This window comes from Accipiter gentilis, chromosome 4 (genome assembly GCF_929443795.1).
Source record: "Accipiter gentilis chromosome 4, bAccGen1.1, whole genome shotgun sequence".
NCBI lineage: Eukaryota > Metazoa > Chordata > Aves > Accipitriformes > Accipitridae > Astur > Astur gentilis.
In genome coordinates this window covers 39147020-39163670 of record NC_064883.1, presented here as the reverse complement: position 1 = coordinate 39163670, position 16651 = coordinate 39147020, and the positions used below count along the sequence as shown (strand labels likewise).

Sequence of the window (16651 nt, the reverse complement as noted above, 5' to 3'; positions counted from 1 at the left end):
GTATAAAATGGAAACAGTAAATGAAGGGCTCGGAAAAGTAACATAAACCACACTGAGACTAGTTTTATTTTGACAGATATATAAATGTAGAGTTTATTACACAGAGAACTCGATCCGCTACTGAAATTCATGATTTTCTGCATATGATTAGCATTTCGTCTGGTTCCTTTTTTCCCCTCTCATTCTTTTGCTTTTGAATAAAGGGCAACTGACAGTTGCATGTTACTGAATTTACTTATTTAATATGAGCCCATTACTCTATAAAGGGAGTTTGCCTCCGTATTCTGGAATAATCTGATAATAGTGAGTTGCACTGAATATTATAGCGTGCTTACATTTAATTAAGCAATGACCATTTGTACTCCACAGACTCCAGCTCCCTGTGGTCCTAAAGCAGAAAAGGAAGTCCTTTAGGAGATATGCCAATCTTTTTTGTTTCCTCCACAGTCTTCCTGGCTTTCTATGAATGCAATTACATGAACAAATAAAACGGCTTGACTAAATTCCCCTACGTGGCAAGCCCCTTTCTGCTGATAAAGCTACTTGTGTGTGCCATAATTAAATGAGAATCTTAATATTTAACGAAACGTAATAGGCTGTTGCTTTGGCACTTTCGTGGGGGCTGTGGTTTCAACAGAGATTGAAGAAGCAGGGTGAATAGTCATTGAACCGATATACTATTGCTGAAAGATCTGTGAAATGTATTAACTGGGAAGGGCATGGTTTTGTGCCGTGCCTGCCTATTCAGCAGAGACGGGCAATGAGAGCATGATAATCAGGTACCGTAAGTATTATCTGAGGAGCTGAGGTTACACATCTATTTATCAGTGTGTCTCAAAAGGGAAGTGACACTCAATGAAACACATAATTTGGTGCAATACCCTCAAACCCTCCTTGGGTTCCCATGGCAGAGATAACGCCCTGGATCCCCCTGGTTCAAACTCAACCTGATGTCATGGGGATGAGCACTGCAATGTGCCTCCCGGACCAGGATTCACTGCCACCACAGCGGGGTCACCCCCGTCCCTGAATCCCTCCCCCGTGGGGCTCAGGAGCCTCACCATCACCGGGAGACATGTCACACCACCTGGGACACACAGCCTGAACCGTCTTCTAAAGATGGGCCCTTTCCTTTCCAGCTGGGAAGCAATTGCTCTTTCTCATGTTGGAGGTGGCCACTTTTTTAGAAGAGGCTCGGCGGTTAGAGCCCATGGCCAGGATGTGGGGAATTAAGTTTAAATCCTGGGAAGGAAGAAGGGATCCTCTATTTCAGTGCCAGACAATCCTTGGATAAGACACACAAGCAAAATGAACAATTCTTGAAACACTCTGAAAGCCAAGACTGCTCCGAAACCTGATGTTGCAGGGTTGTATGATCTTTGTCCACTCTTCCTTCCCCAGGGCTTTCCATCCCATGGATTTTCTCTTGTGTAGCAGCACAACCTCGTCCTGAAGCCTTCCATAGTCTCCTCCCTTTCCCCATTTATTATGTGTAACTTGGGCACAGACTTGAGGACCTCTTCGTTTGATATCTGGCTTTGCAGGTAGATGTCTGACTGGGACCCATAGTAGTGTCTCAGCACAGAAGGTCACATTCCCCTCTGCTCTAAGTCAGCTGAATATCACTGATTTCAGGAATATAGCTTTTTGCCAGTGCAGAACCTGGAAGGGGTTTCAAATGCTGAACTGAATTAAATGTCTGTGAGGATTAGAAGAAAATTCTTTCATAAGGAAACTTGTGTTACAAACACTAAGGTGGCTGTAAAAAGTTAAAATGCTTTTTCACAAACAATGCCAAGAGTTTTTGTGATCTTGTCCTTCTCCTTTCAGAAATTTTTGAGCTGGAGGTAAATGAAAATGTGCAGCTGACTGTAAATGACAGGCAAATGCCTAAGGTAGAATACATGGAAATCAAGATAGATGATTACAGTAAGTAGCACCTTTCCTCTCTCTTATTTTTCTTTTTCACTACTATTGCTGTGAAATGATACAGTCATCTTGGCTAGACTGGCAGGAGGAGAAATGATTTTGGCTCTCAATAAACTCACACAGTTTGCAAAGCACTCTCTTAGGATGTGCTACATAAGGAGGTTATTACAGAGACAAGATTTGATGAGAATGCAGCTGAAGAAAGGCAAAATGATAGGGCTGGATTTTTTCCCTTTTAAAATTCTCTTTGTAGAGAAAAAGCTACTCTGGGAAATGACACGGTGCGGTGCCCCCATTGTTTGGGGCATTTGCCCTAGCTGGACTGGTGTGTTATTTGAAATGGGTTTGAAGTGGGATACTGTATGTGCTTGCTGGCTACAGCTGTGACTGCCTTTCAGTATACAATACTGAACTGCAGTGAATGAAGACAACTCGCCAATGGCTGCCCATCAGGAGTCTTTGAGAAAGCCATATCATTTGACAGGGTAGAAAAAAACCCAGCTTTATGAGAAAAGCCAAAAGAAATTTCACCTGCATTAAAGAAGGCAGAAACTTGGAGCAGTTTATATCCACAGATGGTGCATTATTTGTACCACTTGTATAATCATTCCCCACATATCTATACGCCAAAGAGACAGAGAAAAGCCTCGTGGCAAACAGCCAAAGTGTAAGCATTTTCTGCCTGCCTCTGTACTTTTACCTGAAACAACCTAAAAAGCATCTCCTCTGGCTGTAAGCAGATATCTTACTTATCTGTGGAAAATCCACCTATTCAGACTTGTCCAATGGCTCCCAAAAATCCCAGTTTCTGTGTATGGTGGCAACTCTAAAAAAAAACACCCAAAGAACCTAGGTTCAAAGTGTGACCCATAATATTTCCCATGCCAAAAAGGAGTGTACCTCTCAGATTGGATGCAGTGAAATGAAAGCAATGAGGTGTGATGAATGGCAGGTTACTAATTTCAACCATTACCAGGTGTTATAAACTGTGAAGGAAAGGCTGAGAGACAGTTGCGATTTGAAAAGGAAAATAATGGCCCTAAAATGTCCTGCTTGCCCATGGGCATTAGGAACATAAACCAGTGCATAAAATAACAAGAACAGACATGCACTTCCAGGCCTTATGGGCAAGAAAAGACAGGGAAAGAGCCTGTCGTAAAGATCACATCTATCCCCCAGTGAGCCAATTCATAGTGACACTGGCAGTTTATTAAGAATAACTTGATGCTAAATATCTTAAATGCAGGTATCGTTGAAATGCAATTCTGGTCATTTAACCTAAAATTTATGTATGTGTGTGTGTAATAAATAGACGCTGGTTGCAGCTGTGTGGCTGTTCTTCTGTGTCCTCCCTGAATTTTCAAAGCTTTGGGCTTAACAGCCTTGAGAACACTGCACCTAGTGCTTAGTTATATTTAAAGTCAAGCGGTGGCCTTTTTGGCTGTCCCTGGGCCATCGATCCAATTTGCAGCTATTAGCATTCAGATGGAATAACTAATTAGGCGGAGTGTCAGACAATAATTGCAAAGCAAACCACTTAAACCGCGCGGTTAATCTGTGTATTAATCTACTGAAAATGCTTCTAATACCAGTTTAATTGCTGGGCCTTTGCTAATCTGGATTGTAGTTAACATTTTAAAAATAAACGTGCTCTTGTTAATGTGGAAAGCATTTGTATGGCAGCATTTTTGGCTATCGAGATGAAGCCATAGGAAGCAGTTAAATGAAGCTTCGGTGAGCACGTCCCTCACTTATGTTGATTCAGTACCAGTATAACAACATGGGCTTCAGCACAGTTACCTCCTGTTTTACAGCAAAATTAAGACCTCTGGAAATCAGGATTAAAATACATGTTTCTCTATGCGTCTTCACACCACTATAGCAAAATAATCCTATTCTCTCCCCCAGCCACCATACTTAATTGGGTTTAAAATTATCATTTTCATCACCAATTTTCCCCCTCCTCTGCTGCCCTGAAATATTGATTTCTGGCTGCGTCACTCATCCACCTGCCAAAAAGGAAAATTATAGCTATTGCCAGATGTTAATTGAATGCTGTAAAAGTGATGCATGACTGAGCAGCTCACGCTGTACTCCCGATTTACATTTCCTGTCACCTCAGCTATCATAATATGGGTCTTTTCTTTGACAACATCTGTGTTTCTAAGGTGTTATTTACCAGTGCCTCTGCTGAAATGCCATTTTGTTCCTGCTCATAAGAGGCCAAAACACCAGAAAAATCTATTAGAGTTATGTCAGTGTTCCCACACTGAAGACATGTTGTTATTTTATATTTTTTTTTCGCCTAGAATTGCCCATGCAGATCTTAAAGCCAGCAACCTTTTCGGACACTGCGCACTACCCCTTGCTTTTGGTTGTGTAAGTTCTCGCTTGTCCTTTCTGTTCACATTATTGGGCAGCGTGGAAAGCTCGGCCACGGTCGGAGCCTTTTAAGATATGTTTTGTACAACGAACGCCAGGCTGCTTTAGCACCAAAGTCCAGCATGTTGGTCCCTACCCTCTGTCTCACCTCGGAGCTGGGAGAGACTAGACGTGGGTCCCTTCTCTCCCGTGTTTGAGCAAAGGGTTTCAGCTCCCGGGAGGGTGCCCTAGTGAAATCCTGCAGATTGCAGGATTTTGTGAAGTTGTTCCACGTACAATTACAATTCAATAATTTGGGGGCAGAAACAGGAGGGGGAGGAATAAAAGATGGACGTTGACTTTCTGTCCCAGTGTTCAGGGTACTCACCCTGTGCTTAGCACGTAGTTTTAGAGGGGGATGCAGTCAGCCTTACTGCAGCTTACATTTTAGACACCCTCACACAGCAATCCTTCCCATGTAAATGCCGGTGTTCCCCGAAGTGACAGTAAAGAGAGAGCTAGAAACCTTTGGAGATCTCCATGACGTTAGCATTTATATTAGGTAGGTAGGATTTCCTCCTGGCAGGCGTAGCAGATGGGTATTTCTTTATGCAACATTTAGTAATAATAATACGCATTACTGAGGTTTTTTCTGGCAATTTGGACAGAAAATGGGGTAGGGAAGTCACTCACCTTGAAAGAACCTGTTTGGCCCTGGCTGCGTCCCACCGCTTGCTCCCTGCCAGGGAACACTCCACGAGAGAGAAGCCTCACGCAGGAGTGACGAATGCCTGATGAATGCCTGAACGCCATCCTGCACATCCCTCCATGAAGGACAAAAACACTGCAATAAGCGCGTCGTTACATCACAAAATTACTGCAGAGAAAATGTACTTCATTATACAAGTGCTTGAGGAAGATTGGTACTCATCAAGCTAACAGCACTTGATTAGGCTGCCTCTGAAGCTGGATGTGCCTGGGTCTCGCTTGAATAAACGCAAATAACTGAAGCCACATGCACATTAAAATCCTGCAGTGAGTTGCCTGATGTCTCCAAGAACCCCCCAAAAGACAAGAAGTAGACGGAAGTGCCAGTGGCTCTACAGTAATCTGAGTCCTAAAATATTACTTGTAATCATCATCATCATCATCTCCCGATTTTTCCAAGCAGTCGGGCTGAAGTGGGGTCCAATTTTGGGCCAACCTGGGCATTTTTAAGCTTAGTTTTATTGCTTTAAAAGTGTGCTTTCCCTCTGTACTTTTGTGAGTGACAGAAGTGATTGACAGCTCCATCTACAGCCACTCTCAAGAACCCCGTGGGAGAAGGAAGGGCTGGGCTGGGTGAATGGGGGCAATAAATGAAACCTCAGCACTTGCCAGTAAAGAAAAGGATGATTGGTGTCTGCAAGCTTCATCCAACGTATTTTGGCAGTGCCAGTGCACCCCAAAGCCAGGCTCCTCACGGAAACCCCTCCACTAGAAAAATACCATCTTTGGGGAACGTAGAATAAAGATATAAATTAGAGCAGGTGTAAAAAGCAAAAACTCAACTGACCTCTGCGTCAGCGCCCTAGTTTCCTCACAGGAGGAATTCTGCCCACTTCGTGATGTGCTTACTGGGTTTGTTCAGAGCTCAGCTCAGCGCAGCGATAGTCGCTGCGCAAAAAGGGAGGCAGAAACCAACCTGCAGCTTCCACCCCAGCCTGAAAACACATCCCACGCAACCAGCCTTCTGCACATCAGCGTTGCAGAGACTGGTCTCCCTTTCCTGAAACCTGCCCTGCCTTACAATGCGTGCGGGAGCTGCCGGTCCCCATTAACACGGCAAGCGCACGGCCCCCGGGGAGGGCGTTTGGCCCGGGCTTGGTGCCGTTGCCTTTGCTTGATGCCCATTTCTGTTTCAGAGACGGGACGCCTGGCAGCCAGATCGTAACGGAGAGATTTGAGGTGACGTGGGAAAGCGTCATGGTCAGCTCTCACAACGCCATCGTGCTGAAGTTCGACGGCCGCGGGAGTGGCTTCCAAGGCACTAAGTTATTGCACGAGGTTAAGAGGAGGCTGGGCCTTTTGGAAGAGAAGGATCAGTTGGAAGCTGTCCGGTGAATGACGCTGTTATTGAAGCAATTAGTTCATTAATGATAATTAACCCAAGCCTGTCATTAGTCCTAGTTGCTTTAATGGCGTGTAGGGTAGAGCAAGGGGGCGGGAGGGAAGGACGATGTAGTTATACAGCTGTGACCAAATGGTGGCACGTGGGAGAGAGCTCACGCCAGCCAGTGCAGAGGGAGGAAAACAAGCCTTAAAGAGAGCTAAATTAGAGAACACTTATCTGCATCACGTGTTCAAAGCCTATTTATTTTTAGCTCTGTACAGTCATACAGCTACAAATAAGTAAGCTTGCATATCAGCTCCTACAGTAATTTTTTGCTGGCCACGAAGTTGGAAAAAATCCATCTTTAAACCCTTAAACTTTTTAAAACAGAAGAAAACAGTGCAAAAGCCTAGATGTCAAGTCCTGTCATATTGTTAGATTCATTCTGCAGATAATCACGCTAAAAACACTATCAGAGTAGTGCAATAGCATCAGCTCTATTATGCCTTTCAGAGGTAGTGCAGGTTATTTGTTGCCATTGCTTGGTCAAATCCAACACAACAGGTTGCAAGATTAAATTGAACAGAGAGTCATGTGAAAGTAGCACGTAGCAGTGTGAATTTAGATTGTCTACATCATTTTTCTGTGGCTATCCCAAATTCAAGCTGATAAAAATCACAGTGTGCTTGCTACATGTAAGGGAAAAATATTTTTAACCCATTGTTTCTCCTCTCTGATTTTCTAGGACAATGCTGAAGGAGCATTACATTGATAAAATGCGAGTCGGTGTGTTTGGGAAGGTAGGGTTTTCCCATTGTTCCTCTGTGCTTTCCAGTTGGCTGATGTGGCTAAGCAACTGAGCTAAATCCTGATTTACTGAATATGTCAGTGGTGACAGTTTTATTATTATTTATTTTTGAGATAGACTGCTTCTTGCTCAGAGATGTTAAAGATGAAAGCTTTCATTTTACCAATGTATTTGTCAATTATTTTTTTTAATTAACTTCCAAGTGCAGAAAGTGCACTTTCAGACTATTTGTCAGAAAAACACTGTCAGATAATTATTATTTTTCCCCTTGCAAACTTTCATTTCATTTTCATCTTGTCCCTTAAGGCCTATGGGAATGTGGGTAGATCTAGCTTGTGTCGTACAAATGTACAACAACAATATTGATTTCTGAGTCTGATTTGCACCACAGTGTGTATCCGGCTGGGAAATGGCAATTGTAAAGTACACACGGTTTGAAATGAGACTGGGACTGCAAGTAGAAATTGTTTATTGTGGGAGATACAGGCTTAGGGTAGGGAAGAGAGCTGCACATACAGCAGCATCTCTGCAGGGAACTGTTAACAGGCTGACGGCAGACGCTGAAATTGTGATGTCCATTTTAAATAGCGAAAGACTGGGGTAATATTTTGGAGAGGTAACATATCCAATGAGACCTACAGCCATCAAGTGGGACGAAAAGAGGCAAGCTCTTGGGCACAGAACCCTCCTGCCCTCAGGAGAGTTCAACGAGTACAGTGCTCATCTTCAGCCGCATCTGCCGAAGCCAGGGAGAAGTCCCTGATTTTGTGTTTTTTCAGAGCAAGGTGTTAAAGGCTCTATAATGGCCAAGAGTTTGCTGCAAGGTCTCAGCTGCCCTGTTTCTGTGCCCAAAAGCAGCAGCACTTCACGGCAGGACCGCTGATGCCCCTGCCCCTTCTGTGTTCCAGGATTACGGCGGCTACCTCAGCACTTACATGCTTCCAGCTGGTGAAGAGAACCAGGTGTTCGCCTGTGGAGCTGCTCTTTCCCCACTGACAGACTTCAAACTATATGGTAAACCCCATCCCAGAGCCCACAGACCCTCTTGCTGACCACAAATGATGTTTCTGCCCTATCCTTTCCCAGTTATCTTCTCGTTCTTCCCCAAGATCCTGCCTGTTTTGTATTGTGTGTCTTCTTAGGACTAGCCATAAACCCCTTTTTTCACTCTCAAGAGAAATTTTGCTGGCACCAGTGGGACCAGCCATGGTGGTCAGAGTAATCAAATAACTTTTATTACTTACTCCTTTTAAATAAAGGAAAATTGGCTCTAAAAGCCTCCAGCCTCTGCCACCAACCTGCACCACTGCCTTGAACATGCTTCTTTCTTGCCTGAACCATCCATCCATGGAACCTGTGGTCCGGTCCGCCTGCCCCATCCTCTTTCTGACAGCAATTCTCCACTGCACATGGTGGGCCTTTCTCACAGAGACCCTACTTGCCTTTGCAAGTGCAAGTGCCAGTGAAAATCAGGGGACTGCCACGAAAGTCAGTGGTCTTAAGCCAGCCTGCAGGTCCTGTACAGTTATCCCCAAAACAAACGGGAACTTGCAGCAAGCTGTTGATGGAGATGGCCCCATATGAAGGGAGAGAGGGACACAACAAGATAGTGCTCTTCTCCTCTCATATTTTGGTTGCATTAAGGCTGGGGACACACACTCTTCCGTGACTTATTTAGAAACCACAAGTACATGGTGATGATGAAAGACTGTAGTTTCGTACATATTCTTAGTGCACTTTCAAAAGCTTTTAGAAATATGTCCTGTGTAACTAAGGCAATGTTAGAAAAGAAGATCTTTTTAGCATTTGCAATATTTGACTCAGAGGCACCAGTGTACTTTCTTATGACTGAAAGAGTTGTTTTCTTTTTTTCTTTTCAAGCTTCAGCCTTTTCCGAAAGATACTTGGGTTTGCATGGGATTGATAACAGAGCATATGAGGTAACTGCATAGACACTGCATTTCCCTGATAAAATGCAAACAGGGTTTTAACTCTTCCTCAATGTGTTCTCTTTTGGGGAGGGAAAAAGGGTATGCAAGACGGACTCACTAGTAAAACTCTATATTTAAAAGACAGCAAGGTGTCCTTCAGCCTGCTTACTGCTTTTGTTGTCTTATTAGTAATGATGGGTATGGTTTTTATTGATTAGCTTTCATGTCTGCCTCTCTAAAGTGGGTAAATACAGATATTCCAGTTTTACAGATTGAAGGAGCTGAAGCTGAGTGACTCCAATGTGCCCAAGGTGACACGACGTCATGACCTCCTTTAAAGTTCATCCCAATGGTCTTGCCACTTTGATTCTCTCTGGTGTATAATTTTTGACCCAAAGGCAAGTGAAGCTCAGCTTCCCTTGGCTTTTTCAACGTAAGCACAGATGTGGTGTTTCAGGTAGGCAGAACCCTGTGCCAGAGTTGAACAGCACATAGAAAAGGAGACACGGCACCAGTTAATGAAGATATTGTTTAATATGTATGAAGGGGTCAGTCGGTTCATGTCTTCTTTCCTTCTATTACTTTATCAGGAAAAACCTGATAAAGAATAGTCACACAAAAAAGATTTGTTATACAGAAAACATTGTGAAGCCTACTAAGCCTTGTCTTCAGCTAGAAGACATGAAGGCAGCAAAAGTTTGAAACTGTTTTCTTATGGAGAAGGCAGGTAGCACCCTGTGCCCCTGCAGTGGAAGCTTTTCCTGGCTATCTAAATACCGAGTTCATTGTCTCTCAGATTTTGCACTCATGATCTCTAGATCATTGCAAACTCTTTTTGTCCTTTTAGAAATTTGAAGGCAGGTCAGTAGAGGTGAAAGCAAGGGAAAATATTCCAGAAATCAGAGCTTTGTATTGCCACGCACTCTTCGTGCATTGAAAATCTGGCCTAAGCAAATAGGGGTACTTTTGTTTAACTTGGGATTAACTGGTAGGAACAGCACCTGAGCTCTCTGCAGAGCATGGCCCTGTTCTCGGTACAGACGCTGACTGATACACATCTCCTACCTGTCACAGCCGAACCATGAATTGCTTAGGGAGAAGAACTGTTCCTAACCCATGGACCAGACATGAACTTCATGAAGGTCACATAATTCAAGACTTGATGTAGACTCAAAAAAAGCTGTACTGTGGTGTTGTAGGTTACAACTGAGGGAGCAGAAAGGAAGGAGCAGAGCCATACAGGGGAGAACAGGGTGCAAGATATGTGCATACACCATCACAAGACTTAAGCATCGCAGCCAGCAATCTGGGAATGAGAGAACTCATTAAGTCGAGCAATAGAGGGAAGATCAGAGGGCACCCTTGCAAAATTTGCAAACACTTTCTAAGTCCATACAGAGTGCGGAGCTGCAAGAAAGCCAGAACAGACCTGCATCCACCAAAATTTCCAAAAACTTCCCTCCAGCACCAAGGAAATACGCAGGGCCACTTCTAATGTTCCAGGTTGCTTTATCTTTTAAATGAAGAGAGATACACGTAATCTGCACTGTAAAATAACAGTGGCCGTATCTTAATAATACATGCCAATGTTTTTAGCCAGCTAATTTGACCTCCATAGCCAGGCACAGAATGTCCTGTTGTTGTTGGAGATGCACTTGCCTATCTTCCGTGGAAACCACATAGGACAGTGGGAAGATGAAAACAGATAAAAGATAGGATTGATGCAAGGGTGTCTTAACTGAAAAATACATTAACTCATATAAGTGAACCAGACGTAGGGCACATATATTTAAAGAGTGAAGGAAACATGAATTTAAATTGAGAGAGCTATTATTCCCTGCCCCCCTATAAAGCAGTAGCAGCTGTGATTTGAGACCTACATTCCTTTTGCCACTCCAAGAATTTTTGGAGTCTTTCGGAGTCTCCGTGAGACTTGTATTCTTCTGAACAATGCAGCAAAAAGTGGAGAAGTCCTTCATTTCTCTTACGCAGTACCATTTGCAGTCACTCAGATTTGTATTTCCCCCGCGCATCTGAAAGATAGTTGGGGCAAAGGCATTCTCAGCAGTGGACACTTGAATTTAGTATCTCATCCTCCCCCGGGCTGTCAAAGCTCATTGAGGTTGGCTTTCAAACCATACCAAAGTCACTCCAGCTCTCTGAAGAGTTCTTAGGCATAGGCACCTGGGCACGCTTTTCATCAGTGTTTTGTATTCACCAGAAATTCACTTTGACATTTTCCATGTGTTCTGCGGTTCAGGCTTTTTTGGTGAATACTATCAGAACAGATGAGGGTCTCTGACCTCTCCCTGCTGCTGATACTGAGCCTGGAAGGACAGAGTGGGGGTCTATTTTACCTCCAGACTGATTCAAGTAGCCAAGAGAATATGCTGTGCTGGCGTCTGCTTGTTATCCTGGTGATGAAGTATCAAATGGAATGAAGTGTTTCTATTTTCTCCATATAAATTGCTAATTTCTAGCAAGATTTTTAATCTTATTGCAACCTTTACCTTCACAGATCACCAAATTAGCACACAGAGTCTCATTACTGAAGGAACAGACATTTTTGATCATTCATGCTACTGCTGATGGTAAGTTAGCCCATCTTTTGCGCTCATTATATGTTTGGGGTAGCTTTGATTTTTCTTAATTAAATTTGTCTCTTTAATGATCGTAATCTGTTTTTACAGAAAAAATCCATTTTCAGCACACTGCGGACCTTATCACACACCTAATTAGGGCAAAGGCTAATTACAGCTTGCAGGTACAGTATGTGTTTCCTTTTTTCATAGTTGAACAGTTACTTCCCAGGTTGAACTCAAACTGGTGTTATGAAGCAAGCTTTGAAAAGCCACTTGCAAACGCAGCCCGGCAGTAGAAATAGCACCAGCATATAATGTGTTCCTATGTACTCCTGTGCTTATTTGATGCCAATATTTTGGTTTGGACAGCTGTAGAACAGGTATTGAATTACAGTAAATTAGGTTTCAAAAGACGTATCTCTAAGGAATTGATGCCTGTTGACTTTCTTTGGGAACAACAGGGCAGATTCAGGATGAATTACAGGGAAACAGGGATCTAAATTAAATCAACCGAAAAAGTTAAGGAGAGAAATGTCTCTTAAATCTGACACCCCACTGCAAATGACATACTTTGGTCTAGAAAGCCCCTCTTTCCACCGAGTTACATCTCTGGTTTGCTGAATGCCCCATGTCCAAGCCATTAAAGCTTCCAAAATGAACCCATCCACCAGCCCTGGGGATGATCCCTACCCTCTGCTACATCCCAAGCCACAGCCAACAGAGTGCAACTAGCCCAGGCTCAATCCATGCCAGGGACCATGCTAAAGCCCACAGTATAGACGATTGTGTTGCAGTGCCCAATTCCTACTAACGCTTGATTTACTGAATACCAGCTCCCTCTGGCTGCATTTCTGCAGAGCTTCATGTGATGGGTATGCTCACTCCATCATGCTCCAAATGCAGATAGGATGGAGCACAGACACGGGAGCTAAGCAATAAGCCCGGCACAGATTTAGTCAGCGCTAAAATGACTGAGGTGCCCCTGCACATTTCCCAATGCAGAAGCATTGGTACATTGGAGCTTGAAGGCACCAATGGGTCTGACGCATGCCAAAGGTTAGTTGAGGACTGAATGGAGGTCTGAGGGATCTACATCTCGGACTGAGGTACTTGGAGCAGCAGTGAGACACCTCAGTCCTACCTGCAAACATCCAGCCCTAGAAACTCATTTTTCCCCCTTCAATATCCCAGTCTAGGCAACCCAGTATGATCATCTCGCATTCCTTCAATGTGCAGAAGGTGCCTGTTCCATTTAAATGGAAAGTTGTGTTTAAACTATTTCATTTCTAGCTTCCCACGCTTTTTTTATTTAATTACTTCTCCAGCAAGCTTTATTTCAATTTTTTACTTCATGACATTTTTTCTTTAAAACCCTCATTTTAGTCAGTAAAACATAATGCCATTTCTCTCCACTGTTTTTTTTTCAGTTTTCACAAGGAGCAAGCACTGTTATTTGTAAGTGTGATCTGGTTCTGCTTAGCCTGAACTTGTTCAGAATGGAATTCAATGGAAAATCCTCCCCTAAAAGAGTTCCTTTTGAAGGAAGATGCAAGTCTATGCTTAGAGCACAGTGGTGTCTGAATTACCATGGACCTCGTGTGCATCTACGGGAAGGCACACGGTGCTGAGGAGAAACAGTAGTTTTGCAGGCCAGCTCAAGCTGCAGATACGGGTGGTCAGTCCTGAGACTTCAAGCTCCTAACAATGTGCATTTGCCTGTTTCTTTGCAGATTTACCCTGACGAAAGCCATTACTTTAGCAATGCAGCATTGGAGCAGCATTTGTACAACTCCATTGTCAACTTCTTTGTGGCGTGTTTCCAAGTTCAGGACAAACTCCCGATGGCCCCACTGAAAGAGGAGGAGGATGACGATTAACCCTACTTGTCCGTGCTAAGCACAAGGCAGATCTCTCTAACAATATGCAACTGGATCATTTTCCTGAAGAAAGAGATGTTACGCTGTTAGCATGTATTTAAAGAAAACTGAAAGCAGCTCATCTGCTTTACTTGACAGCAACTCCTTCCTAAATGGAAGAACATTAAGCATGGTGAACTCAGCAGAAACTGCTGTCTGAAATTAATCCATCACAACCAACATATTTTTTTCCTTTGTTTTTTTTTTCCTTTTTTTTTTTTCTTTCTTTTTTTGTTTGCCACAAAGTGACTTCTAGAGTGAAAGTGGTAAGACATTGAACTTGAAGGAACACCCCAAGAAACCGCTTTGAGGACTGGAAGACTTAATGTCTCTTTGCATTCAAGCAATCAAGCAGTAGCAGTGAAATCCATCATCCATATTCAGGTTACTATAGTTAGCATCACACTGTGTCAGAAAAAAAATCTAACCTAATACAAGGAAAAGATTATAGCACAATTATTTTAAAGGATACTGATTCATACATACTTGCCTGCTCTTTCCCATGTTCAGAAGGATTGTCTTTGGTACAGGACATACAAATTCAATTGTACAAAATATCGCTACAGTTACAGTGATCTTTACCTTCCTATAATTATTTCTTTGTTTTGTATAGCTTTTACTTCTGTTGTCATTGGGCCTCACATGCTTACCTTATTAGCTTCTCAGCTCATTCTGGATGGGGAAAAAACATACACTGAATTAACCAACTCACTTCAGACCTTAGGGATCTAAAGAGGCAATGGGGGTCCAGGTACCCAGACAAAATCTGTTAGAATAAAGCAAAGGAAATCTCACTCTCATGTTCCTGGCATAGCCTTTGCCTGCAAGACTGAGTATTTTCCTTGGAAGCCTTGAAAAATATGCACATAAATAAGCTAAACCAGCTTAACATTGAGATATTTTTATTGTACTATAGAAAAATATGCGACGGTCATGATTATTCTTTTTCTTTTAGTGTTGGAACAATTGGTTGGTAACCTGTTGGGGAGCGGCTAGATGAGGCTATGGTACCAGGAATTTGTACCAGATACTTCACAGATCATCTCATAAAGCCATTTAAACAGAACCAGTGTGCAGAGATTTATTCCACATGCTGTCTGCGGCTTAGTTATATTCCAGGTCAATGATTAGCACATTCCAAACATGTTTAATTATCTCTTCTGCTCACACTAGTTTTGCCAAGCATAAAAGAAAAAAAAAATATATTTGGAGCATTTTTGCTTTAAATTATCTAACACTTCATTACAGCAGTACAAAGCAACTTTTAAAACTTCTTGTGAAAATATTCACCTCTCAGAAAGAAATCCAAACTTCATTCACTTCCACTTACTGCGTCATAAGAATTTTGACTAGTGTCGCTCCTTGTAAAATATTCTGACCAAATGTACAGCCAGTATTAATACTGTATATTTCATTTTGTTGTATATAAAGGAATGTAAGTCAGTTCTTCGTCAGGTCCCCGATCCAATATTAGTCTTGTGTTCAGCATGCATGCGATAACACTTCTTTGCTGATCAGGACTCTTTAGAAGTACTAGCTTGGAAATATAACAATTAATGTAATTTCTTTTCTTGTTTTGACAGCTTGAATATCAATGCCGGTTTCTACTTTTTACATAGTACTGTGGGTAAACTCGCATCCTGACAGCAATGATGATGTTTCCATTGTGTTCTTTAGTGTGTCCTTTTTATTCTCTTTATTTTAAGCTTTGAATGTTGGTTGTACTTTGACCATCATGAAAAATATATTGATAAACCACAGAAATTATCTAGTTTGGTTTTGATTATCTTCTTTAATTTACAGTGCATCAACATTGTGTGAACAAGAACTACGGTATAAATCTGCTTTATCCGGCAAAATGCCAAATAGACAATAAGAATGCTGCGTGTCCAGATTTTGCTACACCGAACAGGCTCAAAAGCCTGAAATGAACTTGACCCGAGAAATGTAAAAATCTGCTCTGTCCACAATCTTTTGTAGAAAGAACTTTAGGATGTGGCATGGTAGTGTTTGTTCATTCATGGAATAAAACATTATTTTACCACCCTGGTTGCTACTGCTGTTATTTAGTGTTAAGTACTTAAATAAGCATCGTGTTGCTTGAAGTGCTGTTCCTGGTTGAACTGAGCCCAAACTCCAGGGTGCAGATCAGAAAAATGAAAACAAGTCTTTAAATACATATCGCCATTTAGTCTGCCTGTAACCTTGGTAAATGGTGTCACCATGCTGAATGGTGACTGCTTTTGAGGAAAACACGAAGTAGCACAGAGTGGATTCAATCCCAAAGTAGCAGGTCGTGAGAAGACCCCTATCACCCTCTTGTCTTTGATAAAAAAACACCTTTCCTCCCTTTCTGCCTGCTGACCTGGCACATGGGCTTCCTGAGGACATCAGCCAGGCACAACAGCTTGACCAAAGGGATTTTTGCTGTTTCATCCGTTTTCCCTTTCCCAAAAGTCACTCGTGGGTTATAAAGTGGGAACAAAGCGCTAAAACTTACTGAGTCTTCCACAAGAGATTTTTCTGCAGATGATTCTCCATCAGGAAAGGGGCAAGCAAGAGGAGGGAGTCATCCCACCCAAATTCAGATATTTGTCTCCCTTCAAGCCAAGAGGAGAGCGATATACCTGCCAGGGCCATCCTCAGACACCTCCCTTAAACAAGGGGCAGTTTTCCGTGTGCCCGTTTTGCTCCGCTGGCTGCGGGGACGGGAGTGACTGTCCCAGACTGAAACAGCTGGGGGACAAGTTAGTGCCGTCCTTAGCTGTCCCCTCTAACAGCACTTTGTGGACTGCAAGATCAGCTGGATATTCCTACACCTTCTTTATACCTGGAAAGGAAATCCAGGAAAGGAAATTTCATAGATTTCCTGGGAAAATGGAGATTTTTGCTCAAATTAGAAATCCTGGCTATGACTGTACCCTACAATATACTTTCCTTTTCATCTTGAGCAATAACCTCAGGAAAGATTTAAATCTGCACAAACGCCCGTGTCTCTAGGCCTAATAAAGACGTGAAAGACCTTTTAACCC

The 16651-nt window shown here is 42.7% G+C and overlaps 1 protein-coding gene across 6 annotated transcripts in view; it reads left to right on the top strand.

Annotated features, from left to right (window-relative positions):
- DPP6 (dipeptidyl peptidase like 6) overlaps positions 1 to 15660 on the top strand; it is a 575931-nt gene extending 560271 nt beyond the window's left edge. For all 6 annotated transcript variants that reach the window (XM_049798774.1, XM_049798776.1, XM_049798778.1 and 3 more), the window contains exons 18-26: positions 1831 to 1929; positions 4239 to 4308; positions 6195 to 6389; positions 7128 to 7182; positions 8099 to 8204; positions 9072 to 9130; positions 11640 to 11712; positions 11812 to 11885; positions 13434 to 15660. In XM_049798774.1, coding sequence (XP_049654731.1) covers positions 1831 to 1929; positions 4239 to 4308; positions 6195 to 6389; positions 7128 to 7182; positions 8099 to 8204; positions 9072 to 9130; positions 11640 to 11712; positions 11812 to 11885; positions 13434 to 13580 — 878 coding nt within the window. In that variant the 3' untranslated portion in view covers positions 13581 to 15660. The remainder of the gene's footprint in view (positions 1 to 1830; positions 1930 to 4238; positions 4309 to 6194; positions 6390 to 7127; positions 7183 to 8098; positions 8205 to 9071; positions 9131 to 11639; positions 11713 to 11811; positions 11886 to 13433) is intronic.
- Positions 15661 to 16651: the final 991 nt, after the last annotated feature.